Source organism: Colossoma macropomum, unplaced genomic scaffold (assembly GCF_904425465.1).
Source record: "Colossoma macropomum unplaced genomic scaffold, Colossoma_macropomum, whole genome shotgun sequence".
NCBI lineage: Eukaryota > Metazoa > Chordata > Actinopteri > Characiformes > Serrasalmidae > Colossoma > Colossoma macropomum.
This window is the reverse complement of record NW_023494785.1, coordinates 4,279,744-4,296,970: the sequence shown is the minus strand read 5'-3', so window position 1 is coordinate 4,296,970 and position 17,227 is coordinate 4,279,744. Positions and strand designations below refer to the sequence as shown.

The 17,227-nt window shown below is 39.5% G+C and overlaps 1 protein-coding gene across 3 annotated transcripts in view; it reads left to right on the top strand.

Annotated features, from left to right (window-relative positions):
* arhgap29a (Rho GTPase activating protein 29a) overlaps positions 1-17,227 on the top strand; it is a 97,454-nt gene that overhangs the window by 66,918 nt on the left and 13,309 nt on the right. For all 3 annotated transcript variants that reach the window (XM_036581590.1, XM_036581609.1, XM_036581600.1), the window contains 9 exons: positions 843-903; positions 2,787-2,933; positions 5,403-5,467; positions 7,006-7,116; positions 7,216-7,296; positions 9,179-9,346; positions 10,291-10,428; positions 11,159-11,349; positions 15,387-15,544. In XM_036581590.1, coding sequence (XP_036437483.1) covers positions 843-903; positions 2,787-2,933; positions 5,403-5,467; positions 7,006-7,116; positions 7,216-7,296; positions 9,179-9,346; positions 10,291-10,428; positions 11,159-11,349; positions 15,387-15,544 — 1,120 coding nt within the window. The remainder of the gene's footprint in view (positions 1-842; positions 904-2,786; positions 2,934-5,402; positions 5,468-7,005; positions 7,117-7,215; positions 7,297-9,178; positions 9,347-10,290; positions 10,429-11,158; positions 11,350-15,386; positions 15,545-17,227) is intronic.

Below are 17,227 nucleotides of genomic sequence, written 5' to 3'. Positions count from 1 at the left end.
ATCTACTATAAATTATTCAGTATCTACTATAAATTATTCAGTACTGTGAATTATTCAGTATCTACTATAAAGGATTCAGTATCTACTATAAATTATTCAGTACTGTGAATTATTCAGTACCTACTATAAAGGATTCAGTATCTACTATAAATTATCCAGTATCTACTATAAATTATTCAGTACTGTGAATTATTCAGTACCTACTATAAAGGATTCAGTATCTACTATAAATTATTCAGTACTGTGAATTATTCAGTACCTACTATAAAGGATTCAGTATCTACTATAAATTATTCAGTATCTACTATAAAGGATTCAGTATCTACTATAAATTATTCAGTACTGTGAATTATTCAGTATCTACTATAAAGGATTCAGTATCTACTATAAATTATTCAGTACTGTGAATTATTCAGGATGTACTATAAAGAATTCAGTATCTACTATGAATTATTCAGTACCTGCTATAAAGTATTCAGTATCTACTGTATGTTACTAAGTGACTACTATGAATGTTTAGTATCTTCTTTAAAACAGGTGTGCAGGTTCTGTAACTGTGAGAGTGAATTGAAGAGTCAGGGCACATATAGACCCTTCACTACAGTAGACTGTATAAAATTATATCAGCCAATATGATCATTTATCAGAATTTTCGCTCATTAAAACTGAAACTGTTCTCAGTATCAAAACATGGTCATTATTACTTTACAGAGCGTCTTGATTTGTTTCTTTACTGCAGCGGTTCTCAAACCCAGTACTAGATACCTGCCTCTGTACCCGCCTTTTCTTCTCCTTGGCCTCATGTCTTTCTGTGTCATCTGTCTGTCTGCCTCCTCCTTCAGTCTTCGGAGAACCTGTCGGTGGAGTCTGGGGGATGCGCTCCGGAGAAAGATGACCCTCCAGGTGAGCCATGGGTGCAGGCCTGGGTTGCTAGGTTACCTCAGCAGCTGTATGTAGTTTAACTAAAAATACTTCTGAGGTTAATGATCAGTGAATTCTGTGGTTTTGCAAACACTGAGTGAATGATTTTCTCAATGATTAGCTGAAGTGTTACAAAAATGCTGCAGGGTTTTTTCAACATGTTTCAAATATTTTATTTTGTTTTATTTTGTATTATTTTATGAAATATTATTCGTCCCAGCCTCCGCAGACACCATAGATCTCACACGTATCCTATTACGTACATGTCCAGTACCTTAGATCTGGTTTCGCTGCTGCTTTGAAGCCGTTTGTGTTTGCATATATACATTTACAGTCCTCGTCTCTGTCTCTGTTATTTTAAATCTCTGTCTGGGCGGCTTTGCTCTCAGTCCCTGTTAATAAGCACCTTCAACTCAATGTCAGCAAGTGGATTATATCTGCCATTCAGTCATACAACACTTCAGATTTTCTTCTTTTCTTTAATACAGTTTTTTAGTATCAGCACAACAATCTGAACAAAAAGTAGAATCTTGTGAATATTTACATGAATTTCTTAGTAATTGTTGTGATCAGAAGCTTCTGATAAGATCAAACCCATCGGAGAGTCGTCTGAACACGAGCTTTAACGCACATAAAAATGATGGTTCTTTAAGGTTCTTTAGTAAAGAAAATGCTTCTATATAGAACCATGAACACTCAAAGAACGTTTTGCATGCTTAAATGGTTCTTTGCATGGTGAAATCGTTAAAGTATAAAGTATTCAGTATCTACTATAAATTATTCAGTACTGTGAATTATTCAGTATCTACTATAAAGGATTCAGTATCTACTATAAATTATTCAGTATCTACTATAAATTATTTAGTACTGTGAATTATTCAGTATCTACTATAAAGGATTCAGTATCTACTATAAAGGATTCAGTATCTACTATAAATTATTCAGTATCTACTATAAATTATTCAGTACTGTGAATTATTCAGTATCTACTATAAAGAATTCAGTATTCTTTGCATGGTGAAATCGTTCTTCAGATTGATGGAGAATGTGCTGTAGATGGTTCTATATATAACTATTTTGAAAAGGGTTCTGTATAGCACCAAAAAGGGTTCTTCTAGGGTTCTTTAGTAAAGAAAGTGATTCGATATAGAACCATGAACACTCAAAGAACCGTTTGCATGAATAAACGGTTCAGGTTCTTGAGATTGATGAGAATGTGCTGTAGATGGTTCTTTATTGAAACCTTTTAAAAAGGGTTCTATATAGCACCGAAAAGGGTTCTTCTATTGTTACAAGCTTGGCATGGTTACAATGGAAGAACCCTGTGGTGCTCTAGAGAGCCATTTTCCAAAAGGTTTTGTATAGAAGCATCTACAGCACATTCTCTTTGGATCTAAAGAACCCTTTTACGATGCAAAGAACCCTTTAATCAACCACAGTGTTCTTCGAGTGTCCATGGTTATATGTAGAACTATTTTCTTTGCTAAAGAAAGAAGAGCCATCATTTTTGAAGAGTGTGACAATAGAAGAACCCTTTTTGGTGCTATTATAGAACCTTTTCAAAAAAGTTCTATATAGAACCATCTACAGCACATTCTCTGTCATTCGAAGAACGATTTCACCATGCAAAGAACCATATAATTATGCAAAAGGTTCTTTGAGTGTTCATGGTTCCATGTAGAACCATTGTCTTTACCAAAGAACTTTTAAAGAACCACCCCCCGACTCACACGCCCACTCAACCTTACTCTGATTTGGAAGTTGGCCCTGTATCTAGAACAGCCATTGAAGCCAAACTGGTACAAAGCACATATAGAATCTTTGACCTGATGACCTAAATAAATGGGTTCTTTCTGCTCCCTCAGGTCCATCAGCGCCGGTGCCAGTGGAGGAGCTGGATGGTGTTCTGCTGCAGAGCGACAGTGGGGTGGAGTCCGCTCTCCTCTACGCCAAAGCCTGGTCCAAATACACCAAGGAGCTGCTCAACTGGGTGGACAAGCGCCTCAGCATGGGTGAGGAACCTCCGTCCTCGACTGTTCAGGCCTCTGACCGCTGGAGGCTTATCAGTTATTGATCTTACAGCTTTAACGCAGTGTGTAACATCTACAGTTATGAGCATGAATTGAACTGGGTTTGCATTCAGACCATCACAGTATAGGAGGTCAGTCTGCCTGTCTGATCTAACTGAGTGAGTTAGTATGAATAAATGTATTAAAAGTGCACAGATTTGGGTTGTAATCTTAAAATAGCAATGCAGTGTCATCATAAATGAGCTATGGTGACTTAATGAGTCATTAACAAGTGTTTAGATTGGCAACCCAAATGTTAAGAAGAGCCATTTTGACCTTTCAGCAAATATCAAACCATCTCAGGAGCCACAACATTTTATGTCCATTTTACCATCTTGGCTGTAAATATGTCTCAGTATGTGCTGATGTGCTAGTATAGGCTAAAAAATGTAATGAAAACACAGACTTACTTTGCTCTGCTTTAAGCTTTAGCTCAGCTACAGCTGCTTTTCTCACATCTCCAGCAGGAAACTTTTCAAAAGTAGAACAGTTTCTTGTAAAATGTCTCTCAACGTTTGATTTTTACGAGGCTGAAGTCGCTTCTCATTCGCCAGCTTATTGTTCAAATTCTGCTGTTCCACCTTAAATGATGCAGCAGGTACATTCTGGCACCTCAGGCACTATTTAAGGTGGAATGGGACAATTTGAACGAGAAACTGACTTCAGCTTTTTGACTTTTTAGTGTTTGTCAGTTTCTCTTTGCAGATTAAACGTATCAGGAAACCAGCTGGAGTGATTATAAATGCAAATAAGTTAATTCATCTCCAAATTATCGATGTTTGTTTTAAATCTTTCTCTTTGCCGTTTCGTTAGCTACTAGCTAGGCAAGACTGTCTGTGTTGCTATGGTGACCAGCAGTCTGTGCGCTGATGTTCAGGGTTAAAGGGTAAATTAGCAGTTCTACATTAATTCCAGAGTTTAAGACCATTTATTGTTAAACTGTGTTGAACGATCAGCAGAGCTTTATTTTACTGTAAAGGAGGATTATTTTATTTTTACCTACAAATCTAATTCTGCTGTGGAGCCACAACAGGGCAGTAAAAGAGCCGCATGTTGGTCCGGAGACATATGTTGCCGACCCCCGGTTTAGTAGCTCTTGTTTTTTCCCCACTCAGCCATCTCTCAAAGTCATAAAGATGCAACAGCAATAAAAGAAAACAAAGCTGCCAGATAATACAAACAATGGCTGTATGAAATCAGGTCTCGTTATCTTTTTAATTTCACTTCATTTTTCCACTGCATTAAATCTGACACTCTCTCTAATCCTAACCTTAACCTCGACTTGAACCCTAAACCTTATTCTGTTGATAATTTCCTAGGTTTCACCAGATTAACTAGGGTAAACATTTTTTCATCTGTAGAGGACCATTCAAATAAGGTGTGATCTATCTTTGTCCATATTTAAAAGGGAATTCTGTTGATGGCATAAATCAGTCATTGAAATGTAAACAGAGTCATTCAGAGTGGTTTGGTGTGAAATGGTTCACTGCAGAGAAACATACAGACTCAGATGTCTTTACAGTGGTGGTGATAGGAACCAGGGGTCGCCATGACTACAACACAAACATAGACATTTTATTTACCATCAAAACCACCAGTGAACCTACACGAGTCTTCTGAGTTTATATGGAACGTTGATGATGGAAAGATTTGAAAAATAAATACATCTGAAAAATGACTGGGGACTATTTTGCCTCACAATGCCCCGCGTGTACCTCTCCACCTCTCAAAACTGTCATAAAACAATGTCTCAGTCACCAGGCAGTGAATTTACAACCACTTACTGCAGTAACTTTCTGTGAGGGAGCTTTTAGAGGTGGATGTCTGGTTCCTATCACCACCACTGTGAACAGTTCTGACTCAGTAAGTTTCTCTAGAGCAGAGCGTTTCACACCAAACCACTCTGAATGACTCTGTTTACATCTTAACCATTTAATTATGCAGAAATTTTGAAAAATAAGTGGAATTCCTCTTTAAGCTTGAATATGCTAAATATTCAGCGTATATATTGTGTCATATGGATGAGAAAGCATCTGTATGTCCGTCTCTGTTTCTTTCCATTCTAAAAAAATGTCATTGCACTGATTAATGAACTCAGCAGTGTTTATGATTATGGAGACGAATCAGCATCTCTTGGTTGGTCACCTTTTACGTCTTTGTGCTTTTTCTCTCTCTCTCTCTCTCTGAAGCGTCGGCTCTCTAACTGCTCTCTGCATTCCACACTAACAGTTGCTCTTTTACAAATCTCAGGGCTTTACTCTGTGTACACAGGGAGTCAGTGTGTGTGCTGGGAGATAACCATCCTGCCCTGTTTATTTTCCACTTTTACACCCCCCTCCGGCAGCCCCCGCGGGCTCCCACCTCTCATCCATTATGCGCAGGACGTTTTGTAACCAACACTTTCACTTCCAGATATGGAGTGCGCCAAAAGCCTCGCCAAAATGGCCGAGTCCGCGAAGACCCTGGCGAGTCAGCAGGTAATTTCTAGCGATGTTCAATAATTCTCAATTATTATATGCTATTTAGTGTATTGTTTATGCTCAGTTTTGTGCAAACATTTTAGGCCCCTAAGCACATTGTTTTAAAACAGATATCCTGGCAAACAAGTTTTGGCCTGTAAAAACACCATACAGTTGTGTGCAAAAGTTTGAGCACCCCTGCTCAAATGACGTGTTTTGTTAATTTTCCAAGTGAAAATAAGTAACACATCCCCCACAGAGAGCACACTTACATATGACACTTATCTGCAAATTTTACTGCATTATATGTACTTATTTTATATCCACATTTATTGGTTTAACCCCTTACATGGCCAGGGTCCGCTTTTGGGCCCAAAGTGTTATTACACACTTATATAACCCATGAATAGCTCAACCTGTTTACACTGAAGTGCCTGTAGTTACTGAATAATAAACCTTAGTATGTGATAGGTTTATAAATTATACATTTTAAGAGGTTAATATGTCGGAAAATTAAATATAAAATGTGCCATAACTTTTGCACAGACTACATTTTATGTTATTTTTTTCCAGTATATTAAATTCAGCAAGTAAACAGTATTTGTGCATTAAAATGTTTTCCCTATAGAGAACATGCAAACTTATTTTTACTTAGAAACTTAGCAAATTGTAATTTGACTGGGTGCCCAAACATAATTTATTGAACATAAATACAATAAAAATAACAAGAGCTTATTATTTCAAATAAAAAGCAGTTGGTTTCTGATGAGCTAGTTAGAAAAACAAAGTTTGTCTTCAGATAATATGTATCAATAAATAATACAGCTCATCACTGCTTATTATATTAATGTTATTATACTTATTATTAGCGTTTTTCTGGCCAAATAAAACATTTACTGTCCAGATAAACAGATTTTTGACCCTTGTGTGGTGTTGATGTGTTTGTTACTCAGTGGTCTGCTGGACCCACCGCACTATTGATTTTTTTTAAATCAATACAGCCATAACAATTTATGTAAAAATACCAGATGTTTAAAATATCAGAAGTGGCCAGTGTAGGGTTCTCCTTTAGCAGCTGTAGCCAGTCAGCAGCCTGTCCATGTTGTCCACCCTCTCACACACACACACACAGACACACACACACACACACACACAGACACACACACACACACACTAACAGCCAGCCATGTAGGAGGAGAACAGAGTGAAGGACACAGCACCTCCACACTTTTACTCCCCGCAGGTTCACCCAACACCACATGTGTAATATAAATGTGTGGGGGGTGAACAGAGTGAAGACACTGAAAATGGGTTATTTTATATGTTCTTCACAGAAAATGAGTAAAGGACAAGAATCTGAGGTTGAAATAATAATAAATCACATCATTTTTTTTTGGTAAACACTGAAAATGGGTCCCGCAGACCTGAACACCACGCAAGGGTTATATCTGATTATTACAGCGCAGTCCTGTAACTATATTCACTGTACTTGCTGAGCGCAGTGACTGTGCTGGGCGTTTCGTATATATAATTGCATGTTTGTTATGACTGAACAGGATCACATGCCGTTCCGGGACATCTACATCACTGCCTTTAAGAATGATATCGAGCACAGCAAAGTCCTGCAGCACACGGCCGCCGCTCTCCAGGCCAACAAGTTCATGCAGGTATGATGGACATTCACTGAAGACTTGTATTTTGAAGGGTCATATTGCTCTTTTGATGGAGGAACATGTGTGTTTGTGTTGGTGTTTCTCTTGCTGTAGCCACTCCTGACACGGAAGAATGAGCTGGACAAGCTGAGGAAGGAGGTGAAGGAGCAGTGGCAGAGGGAGCAGAAGAAAATGGTGGGCGGATCTTTTTGTCTTGTTGTTTTTTAAGGTCAGCTAAAGCCAACAGTGCAGCAAAGCAGTGCTGTCAGAAAAATTGTGTTTCTTTTACAGCTCTGACAAATCAGCTCTTAACTGTGGAAGCTCATTCCCACCAGGTAGAGGAGAACAGATCATTTACAGCATTTTTATTCTCTGCTTCTGGCAGCAGTGTGTCCAAATATTGGCTTAGTATCTCAAAATAGTGACTTATTTTCTCAAGAATCTGATTTAGTACCTCAAAATAAGGACGTATGTATTCAAAATAGTGACTTATTCAGAATAATGGTACAATTTTAGAAAAAACTGCCCGTATAAAGGGCTTATGAATTTATTCATGGTTATTAATTAGGTCGTAAACACATGAAAAATTGTTAACAAGTAGTTACACCTCAATAGTGAGGCCACTTTCATCTATACTGTTAAACCTCAGATCTTCCTGGTTACTTTATCTTGCTTTGTCTTCTCGGTCAGTCAGCATTAAACCTACCAGATATGTAAGATATGCATATTCATCAGATATAACAGCTCACTGTTGGTCTTTTTATTTATGTGTTATAACTGTGTATTCGAAATATAATCAAAAGCCCAAAATGTAATCCAGAACCCAAAATATAATCCAAAACTCAAAATGTAATCCAGAACCCAAAATATAATCCAAAGCCTAAAATGTAATCCAGACCCCATGAAATCCAGAACGCAAAATGTGATCCAGAACCTAATCCAAAACCCAAAAAGTGATCCAAATCATGATCCAAAATATGATAATAATTAAAAATGTGATCTGAAATATAATCAGAAGCCCAACATGTAATCCAGAACCCAAAATATAATCCAAAACCCAAAATGTAATCCAGAACCCAAAATATAATGCAAAATCCAAAATGTAATCCAGAACCCAAGAAATCCAGAACACAAAATGTGATCCAGAACCTAATCCAAAACCCAAAAACGTGATCCAAAACATGCTTTAAAACTGAAAGCATGATCTCAAACCCAAAATATGCTCGAAAACCCAAGGTGGTACTTTTCCCCCCTTCCTGGCAGGAATGGATTCTGTGTAAATGGTAGTGTCTTGTCAGCTGTGCTGAAAATGCTGGAAAGCCCCTTTTTCATCATGAAATTGTGATCCATGATCTCAAACCCAAATAATTCCAAACCCAAAACGTGACCCAAAACCCAAAACATGATCCAGAACATGATCCAGAACCCACGCTCATACTTTTCCTCCTCTTCCTGTCAGGAATGGGCTTCCATACCAAACTCACTGCAGGGCTGTGTTAGCCACGCTGAAATCACTGGAAAGCCCCTTTTTATTTTTTTAGGAAATTGAGGGTTGTTTTTGGCTGGAACTCGAGGTCATTACAGGGTTTAAGAGGGTTCCTCCTGTTTCTTACAGATAGCAGACCTGCTGTTGTCATTCCTACAGTGGTCTGTTAGTAATCACTGAAGGTAAAGGTCAGAGGTCGCTCTGCTTCAGTTGCTCAAAGCAAGAGGTTATTTCGTCGATTTATATTGGTTTTTTTATGTAAATTCACAGCACAGATGCAAAACACCTAGACTTGCTCTCTATGTATTATTATGTCCACTCAACAAATGCCTCACCCACAAACACGCCCACATGTTTAATTGATTTTCTCAGTGTTTTCCCAAAGTGTGCTTTTCCAGCTGTGTGCAGGAGTGAAAATATCCCGGCACATTAATATACTGGAGATGCTCCAATTCCTGCCGCTGTTGTTTTCATTGTTGTGTCTGTTTTCATCATTATAAGCTGCCTGAGGAAAGTGCAGAGTCGTCATTTACCCTGTCCATATGTTTCCATATCAATAAATGATAGATATTTCTGTATGTGTTTGTTCAGCATGAGGCTGAGAGCGCTCTGAAGAAAGCCCGTGTGCTGAAGGCTCAGAGGCAGGAGGAGTACGAGAGAGCTCGAAGCTCCACCAGCCGCGCTGAGGAGGACCAGCTGGGGGCCGGAGGAAAACAGCTGGAGAAGAGACGCAGACTGGAGGATGAAGCACTGCAGAAGGTATATAGACCATCCATACACACAGTGTCACGGTGAGGGCCATACGGGTGTCATACACGTGTCCATCTGTATTAAATATATGAAAAAATGTATATGTAATAATATGGCCTGTATGTGTTGTCCTGTGTAAGTGATAACAGCATATTTCCCATAAATATTATATATAGGTATTCATCTATATGTAATAATAATTTGTTCCATATGTGTTATATACGGTCATATGTAATCATTTGGGCAGGTACAAGCAATAATATGTATGTAAGTAATAATAAGGCCTGTATGCTTTGTATTGTAAATATCTTTATTTAATGACAATATGTCCCATATACCATTTGCATTATATATATATATGTAAGTTTCTGTATGTAATAATAATTTGTTGCTTATGTATTCTGTGTATATTTAAGTATCTGTATGTGATAATAACATGTCACGTATCTGATATATACAAATATCTATGTGCAGTAATAATATTTCCCATGTGTATTATAAATGTAAGTATCTATATGCAGTAATATGTCCTATATGCCCCAAAATGTGATTTTAAAACCCAAAATGTGATCTGATCCAAAACTCAAAACATGATCTAAAACCCTAAAGTGATCCAAAATCTAATAATATGTGTACTACTACTAATAATTTGTTGCTTATGTATTATATGTGTATTTCACATTATATATGTATGTCACATAGTATGTATATGCTGTACTAATATGTCCCATATATGTATGTATGTGTGTGTGTGTGTGTGTGTGTGTGTGTATATATATATATATATATATATAGATAGATAGCACTGATTAGCTGAACCAGGTACTGCATGAAAACTACAACTAGAACAGATTTGGAAATAGTTAAACAAAAACATTTGTCATGCATAAAATCACTGTGTATTGTATTAATGTTATGTGTGTTTATTCTGTGTTTATTCGGCTGCGTTACAGGCAGAAGAAGCCAGAGAACACTATAAGCACTGCGTCACAGACGTAGGAGTGAAGAAGGCCGACCTGGCAAACGCTAAGCGTGACATCCTGGCCCAGATCCGCACCCTCGTCTTCCAGTGTGACCTCACGCTCAAAGCTGTGAGTTACAAAGCTGCACCCAAAACAGCGTCTTTTACTCCCCTTTAAATCCCACTGATCACACAAAACAGTGAGCACTAAGGATCATCTCTGACCCTTTCACAGTAGAAATATAATGCAGTTTGTTCCTCAGCTGAACTGTGGAAAACGGTTCCACATAGCACCAAAAGGTGTTCTGCTGTTGTTACAGTGTCAAGCTATAGAACCATGTACAACACATTCTCCATCAATCTGAAGAACCATTTCAATGTGCACGTTTTTGTAGTGTTCATGGTTCTACATGGAACCATTGTCTTTATTAAAGAACCCTTGAAGAACCATCTTTTTAGGAGTACCTCTCTTTATTCTGTAAAATTAAACTGCCTGTTTTTTTGGTGCACTTTTAAGACTGATGTATGTAAATGAGTCTGTTCTGATTGGCTGCGCTGCTTTGGGCCACATTCAGAAAAGCAGTCCTGACTGAAACGGTCCCTATAACTTCAGCATAAAGGGGCGGAGCTAAAGTGCTATGGGTGAAATAGATGTATGTATGTATATAGGTTGGTCTTTTATGGCATCTAAAAAAGTCTTTCAAAACAGGCTGTTTTAAAACTTCAGCTTTTGTAAACTTTAGTATTTTTACATACTGAGATTTTTTTTATTTAAAAAGAAATAGAAAAATTGAAATAGAATAGAAAAAAGTTTTCCGTGATATGGGCCCTTTAAGCGATGTGTTGCATGTGCTGTGCAGGTGACGGTGAACTGGTTCCAGATGCAGCAGGCTCAGGTGGTCAGCATACCTGTGAATAATCAGACGCTGTGCGAGAGCGCTAAGCTGTACGAGCCGGGGCAGCGCTACACGGAGTTTGTGAGGGGTCTGGCGTCGGACAGGAGCAGAGCGGAGTCCTTCTCTTTCGATGGAGCTGCGATTCAGAACGCAGGGTAAGACTCTGCACTGTGTGCTGCTTTCCCTGCTCTGACACACCTGACTCGAGTCAGACAGGTTTGAAAAGAGAAACGTAAGGAGGCTTAAATTAAACGCTGATCAATCAAGCAGAAAACAATATGGTAATTAATCATAGAAATAATCCAGAGCTGCAGGCCTAATAATAATGTATGTTTTCTGAGGAAAGCTGGAGGCCAACCAGCTCAGTCCTGAGGCTGATTCCAAAACACAAACGCGAGCATAAGCAGGAACTCTTAAAGTTCAGAGAGGTGGAGGAGTAGAGGGGGAGAAGGGAATGCGGATAGAGGGAGGGAGAGGGAAATACGCAGAGAAGGTGGGTGCTGTAAGGAATGAAACACAATTCAGCAAACGCCCTCAGGCCCCTTACTGAGGAAGTGACTGTGAGGAGAGTAGAGAGTGATAGAACGAGATAGAGAGAGAGAGAGAGGGAGAATGTGGGGGGGGCATGTTTTTACTCAGTTGTCAGGTTGTGATCGTGAGAGAGGGAGAGGGAGAGAGAGAAAGACTAAGAGAGAGACTCTGAGAGAGTTAAAGAGAGAGAGAGAGAGAGTTTGAGACAAAGAAAGAGAGACTGAGAGTGAAAGCGAGGGAAAAAGAGAAAGAGACTGAGAGTAAGAAAGACACTCTGAGAGCGAATGGGAGAGAGACTGAGAGTGAGAGAGACACTCTGTGAGAGTGAATGAGAGAGAGAGAGAGACTGAGAGTGAGAGAGAGAGACACTGAGTTAACAAGAGAATGGGAAAGAAACTGTGACTCAGAGAGAGAGAGAGGAACGAAAGAAAAAGATAGAGACAGAGAAAGAATGAAAAAGCAAGAAAGAGTAAAATACAGAACAAGAGAGAGAGAAAAATGTGAGAATGAAAGACAGTGGGAAAGAGTGAGAAAGAGAGGAAGAAAGAGAGTGAGACACTGAGAAAGTGAGAAGAAGGGAAAGAGAGGGATTGTAAAAAAGAGAGTGAAAGAGTAAAAGAGCGAGAGAGAGAAAGCAAAAGTGTGAGGGAGAAACAGTGAGAAAGAAAGAGAGAGACAGGGAGCGAGAAGAAGTGAAAGAGTAAAAGTGAAAGGAAGAGTGAGAGAAACAGAGAGAGAGAGAGAGTTGTGTTTTTACTCAGCTTTCAGGTCGAGAGAGATAGAGAAAGAGAGTGAGAGACATGGGGAGAGAGTTGCGTTTTTACTAAACTGTTGGCGCCCTCGTCTTTTCTGGAAGCCTGAATCAAAGCAGCTTTCACGTTCCAGATTCCCACCCCGACTCAGCCCCCCGACTCTGGACGGCCCACCCAGCTAAACTCCCGTTAACCCACTAACCCACAGCGCTGGGAGAGTCAGCTGACCTGCAGCGTTTCCGGCGCTGGCCGGAGGCCCTCTGCCCGTAAACCGGGCCGTTAACACATTCATTGGAAATCCCTTTTGTCGGGGGGCTTGTAAAGTCAGCAGTGCGATTCAGAGGCGGACACAGATACTGTGGAAGAGAGAAAGAGCTGCTTCCTCCTCCTCCTCCTGCCACTGTTTGTGGATCAAAAAGACCCCCGGGGGGCAGCCCTGTGGGAAAAGAGACAAAAAACACAGCAGTGGGATTCCACACTGACATGTGGCTACTGTGTATTAGAGCGTCAGAAAACACATAATCAGGTCGTTTACTGAACACCACACAGTTCGAGGCCGGTGTGGTGATTTAAATATGCAGTTTGATACTAACTGGTGGGGTGTGAACTAGCTACTTGGCTACTTCAGCCTTGGAGCTCCAAAAAAGAGAGTCACTTGGGTGCTCGAGTGACTTTAAAGGGCCCAGATCTGTGTTTGTTGTTTGTTTTTTTTGGTCCTGTTCATAATTGGTGTTAACATTCCTGTCAAATGATCTGATCACAAGACGTACATTGCAAAAAAATGGTATCTTGTCAAGTAAAATGATCTTAAGTTTAGTCGGTATATCTGATATTTCTTATTTTGAGATGGTTGTGCACTAATTATAAGATTATTTACCTTATTCCTAGACATTTTTACTGTTTTAAGTAATTTAATTAAGTAGAATTATCTGTGCTGGTAGATAATTTAGCTGGTTTCAAGCACATTTCTTAAAACAAGCAAAATTATCTGCCAGTATAGTGAGAAAAAATGACTAAATAAATTTACTGAAAACAGGGTAAAAAGGCTCCCGAGTGGTGCAACTGTCTAAGCATTGGTCTTATCATCAGGAGATTGCGTGTCCGGTCCCTGGTGATGCTACAGCCGTCCGTGGCCGGGAGTCCAAGAGAGCAATTAGCCTCGCTTTCTGGGTGGGTAGGATGGCCCCCCGTCTCCCCCCATCATTCAGCACGATTCTAGTCAGTGCAGGCGTCTTTTAGCTGACATAACAGATCTGGCAGTTAGTGTTCTCCTCTGAGCGTGTTGAGCTGTGCAGTGATGCTGTGTTAGTGGTTCGAAAAGATGCTGTGGACTCAGAGGAAGCCTGTGTTTTCCTTTGCCCTCCTAGCGCTGGTGGGATCACGTTACTGGGGGAGTCCTAACTAGTGGGTGGAATTGGAGGCAACTAAATTGGGGAGAAACTGGGGGACAAATCCAAAAACAGTTTAAAATGTCTAGAAAAAAGTTAAATAATCTCAAAATAAGCTTACAACAATCTCAACAGGAGAAATATTAGATTTATTGACTATATTTAAGATAATTTTACTTGGCAAGATACTATTTTTGCAGTGTATAGCTGAACAACACACACTTCCATGGTTCTCCTGCCATTTCTGTGTCTGGAATGCATCTCTGGCCAATAATGATGTGATTTCGTGACTGGAGGAGGGGAACCGCCCACATTTACTACGCTAGTCACTCACTGCCGTGAGTTCTCGCTCATGGAAATATCAGAGCTGTCTAGATCATGTGGACTCCTAATGCAGCTCCCTAAACAAACGGGATGAGTTAGCTGATTTAATAAGGTCGTGGATGCAAATGGACGCATTTAGCATTCACACTACCGATGCTGTGTGGTCATATGTGTCTCTGACCGCATGTCCACTTGTAACATCTGCCGTTTTGACATTTCCAGAATTTCCCAACATTTCTTTATTTCTTTCCCTTAGAATTAAACAGGCTGTTTTTTTGTTATATATATATGTAAATGACCTCTGTTCTGATTGGCTGCACTGTATTTTCCTCCGTTCAAAAAAGTAGCCTGAGGCGAAATGGACAGAACAGAGTTTTAAGTTCGTCTGAAATCCATAGGGAGCTTCTCTTCACTGTAATCACAACCATGAGATATTAATTGCATGAACATATTACGTTATTACCCTGCGATGGACTGGCGACCTGTCCAGGGTGTATCCTGCCTTCCGCCCAATGACAGCTGGGATAGGCTCCAGCACCCCACCGCGACCCAGAAGGATAAGCGGTTTAGATGATGGATGGATGGATGGATATTACGTTATTATGTTATTATTGGTTATTGGTAAGACCTGATAAACAGCCCTGGTAAGCGTAAACAATAATTGCCCATGACAAAACAGATCAGTGGATGTAACTCTGCCGAACTCACACTCAAACTTATCTCCAGCAAAACGGTTAAAAATGTTGCGTAATTCTAGCTACTGACCACTACAGCTAGCATGTAACTCAAATGTTAGGGAGGACTTTTGCCCCAAAGGTCTTTACTCACATTTCCACTTCAAAATAAAAAATAAAAAAAAATCTTTGCTTTTCTTGTGTAACTTAATCTAAATGCATATATCGCTGTTATCTAATAAAACAATAATAAATTAACAGACCTCAAAGTTTTTTTTTAAGGAAAAAATTCCAGGAATGTGGTCATCAAGATGAATTTCTCAGTGAATGAAACCACAGCCATTCGGTAAATGTGTCAAGATTAGACTTGGCCTTGTCGTTTCATCTGGAGAGTAAATAAGAAGGCGGGGGACATCTCCCCCTGGGGGGCTTACTTCCCCAAGTTACCCTATGTATACACATAAGATGGTAAACGTTAGAGGTTCTGGTGTTAGAGGCTGTTTGTTGTGGCTCTTCTTTGCAGGTCTCCTCTCAATAAGAGGTCCGCAAGCACCAGCCTGTCGTCACAGGTGTCTGTGGCGTCTGGAGACTTTCTGAGCTCAGACGAGGTGGAGGGTCTGGTGGCCACTCGCACGGGGAAGATAGCCGAGAGACGCTCCCACAGCAGCACGGACATTCAAGGTATGTTTTTTTTCATGGTCATGCTTTTATGCACATATAGAGAATGATAAATAATGAGAATCTTGTTATGTGATGCATTTTTGATGTGATGGGAAAAATAGTGACAAGGAAGAATGATTTTGTCATCTCATCATATAGACTACCAGATGGCAAGTAAACAGACAGTTCAGTACAATGTACTAAATCCAACAAAGCAGGGGTCGCAACCCAAAAGAAGAGCCATTTTGTCCTATCAACAAAAATCAAACCACCTTGGGAGCCACAACAGTTTATGTCCATTTTACCATCTTGGCTGTAAATATGTCTCAGTATGTGCTGATGTACTAGTATAGGATAAAAATATAATATAAACGAAAATGCGGCCTTATTTTGCTCTGCTTTAAGCTTTAGCTCAGCTACAGCCACTTTTCTTACATCTCCAGCAGGAAACTTTTCCTCGAAAGTAGAACAGTTTCTTGTAAAATGTCTCTCAACGTTTGATTTTTACGAGGCTGAAGTCGCTTCTCATTTGCTAGCTTATTGTTTGAATTTTCCCGTTCCACCTTAAATGGAGCCTGAGGTGCCAGAATGTAACTGCTGTACCATTTAAGGTGGAACGGGACAATTTGAACAAGAATCTGGTGAATGAGAAGCGACTTCAGCTTCGTGACTTTTTAGTGTTTGTCAGTTTCTCGTTGCAGATTAAACGTATCAGGAAACCAGCTGGAGTGATTATAAACACAAATAAGTACATTTGTCTTCAAATAATCGATCTTCATCTTAAATCTCTCTCTTTGCTGTTTTGTTAGCTACTGGCTAGGCGAGATTGTGGTCGTTGCTATGGTGACCAGCAGTCTGTGCTGATGTTCAGGGTTAAAGGGTGAATCAGCAGTTCTACATTAACTCCAGTGTTTAAGACCATTTATTGTTAAACTGAGTTGAACGATCAGCAGAGCTTTATTTTACTGTAAAGGAGGATTATTTTATTTTTACATACAAATCTAATCCTGCTGTGGAGCCACAACAGGGCAGCAAAAGAGCTGCATGTGGCTCCAGAGCCACACGTTGTTGACCCTGTTCTAAGTAAGTCCTAAGTAAGTACACAAGGACATAGAAACAAGGCTCGCAATTATTGTATACAGTACTATATAATAAAGTACTATTAAAAATGTGAAAGATAAGACTGTGTGAGGTGGGTGAACAACCCAACCCACTTTTCATGCTAAAAATCCCCTGGTGTCTGTTGATTTTCTGAAAATAAGTTATGCAGAGTAACGTTGAATTTGACTTTTTTTTCCCTGCACATTATAGTGTGCAAGTTCTGTTCATTTACTGAGTTTAATATAGCAAAAAAGTTAAACATAAAATATAAAATGTGCTGTAACTTTTGCACAGACCACATTTTATGTTTTATTTTTCACCAATATGTTAAATTCAGCAAATAAACAGGAACTGTGCTTTAAAATGTGCATAAAAGTGTGATCTCTGTAGAGGACATGTAACTTCTTTCACTTAGAAAATCATCAAAACATGTCGGGACCGGGGTGCCAAAACTTTTGCATACGAGTGTATAAGAATGTGAATAGTGGAGGAGTAGAAGATGAGTAGAAGAGTTAATCAGAGTAGATTAATTGTGCAAATTGCATGCAGACTGTTGACCATCATGCTGTAATAGTTGAACAGTATGCAAAACATGATGTACCA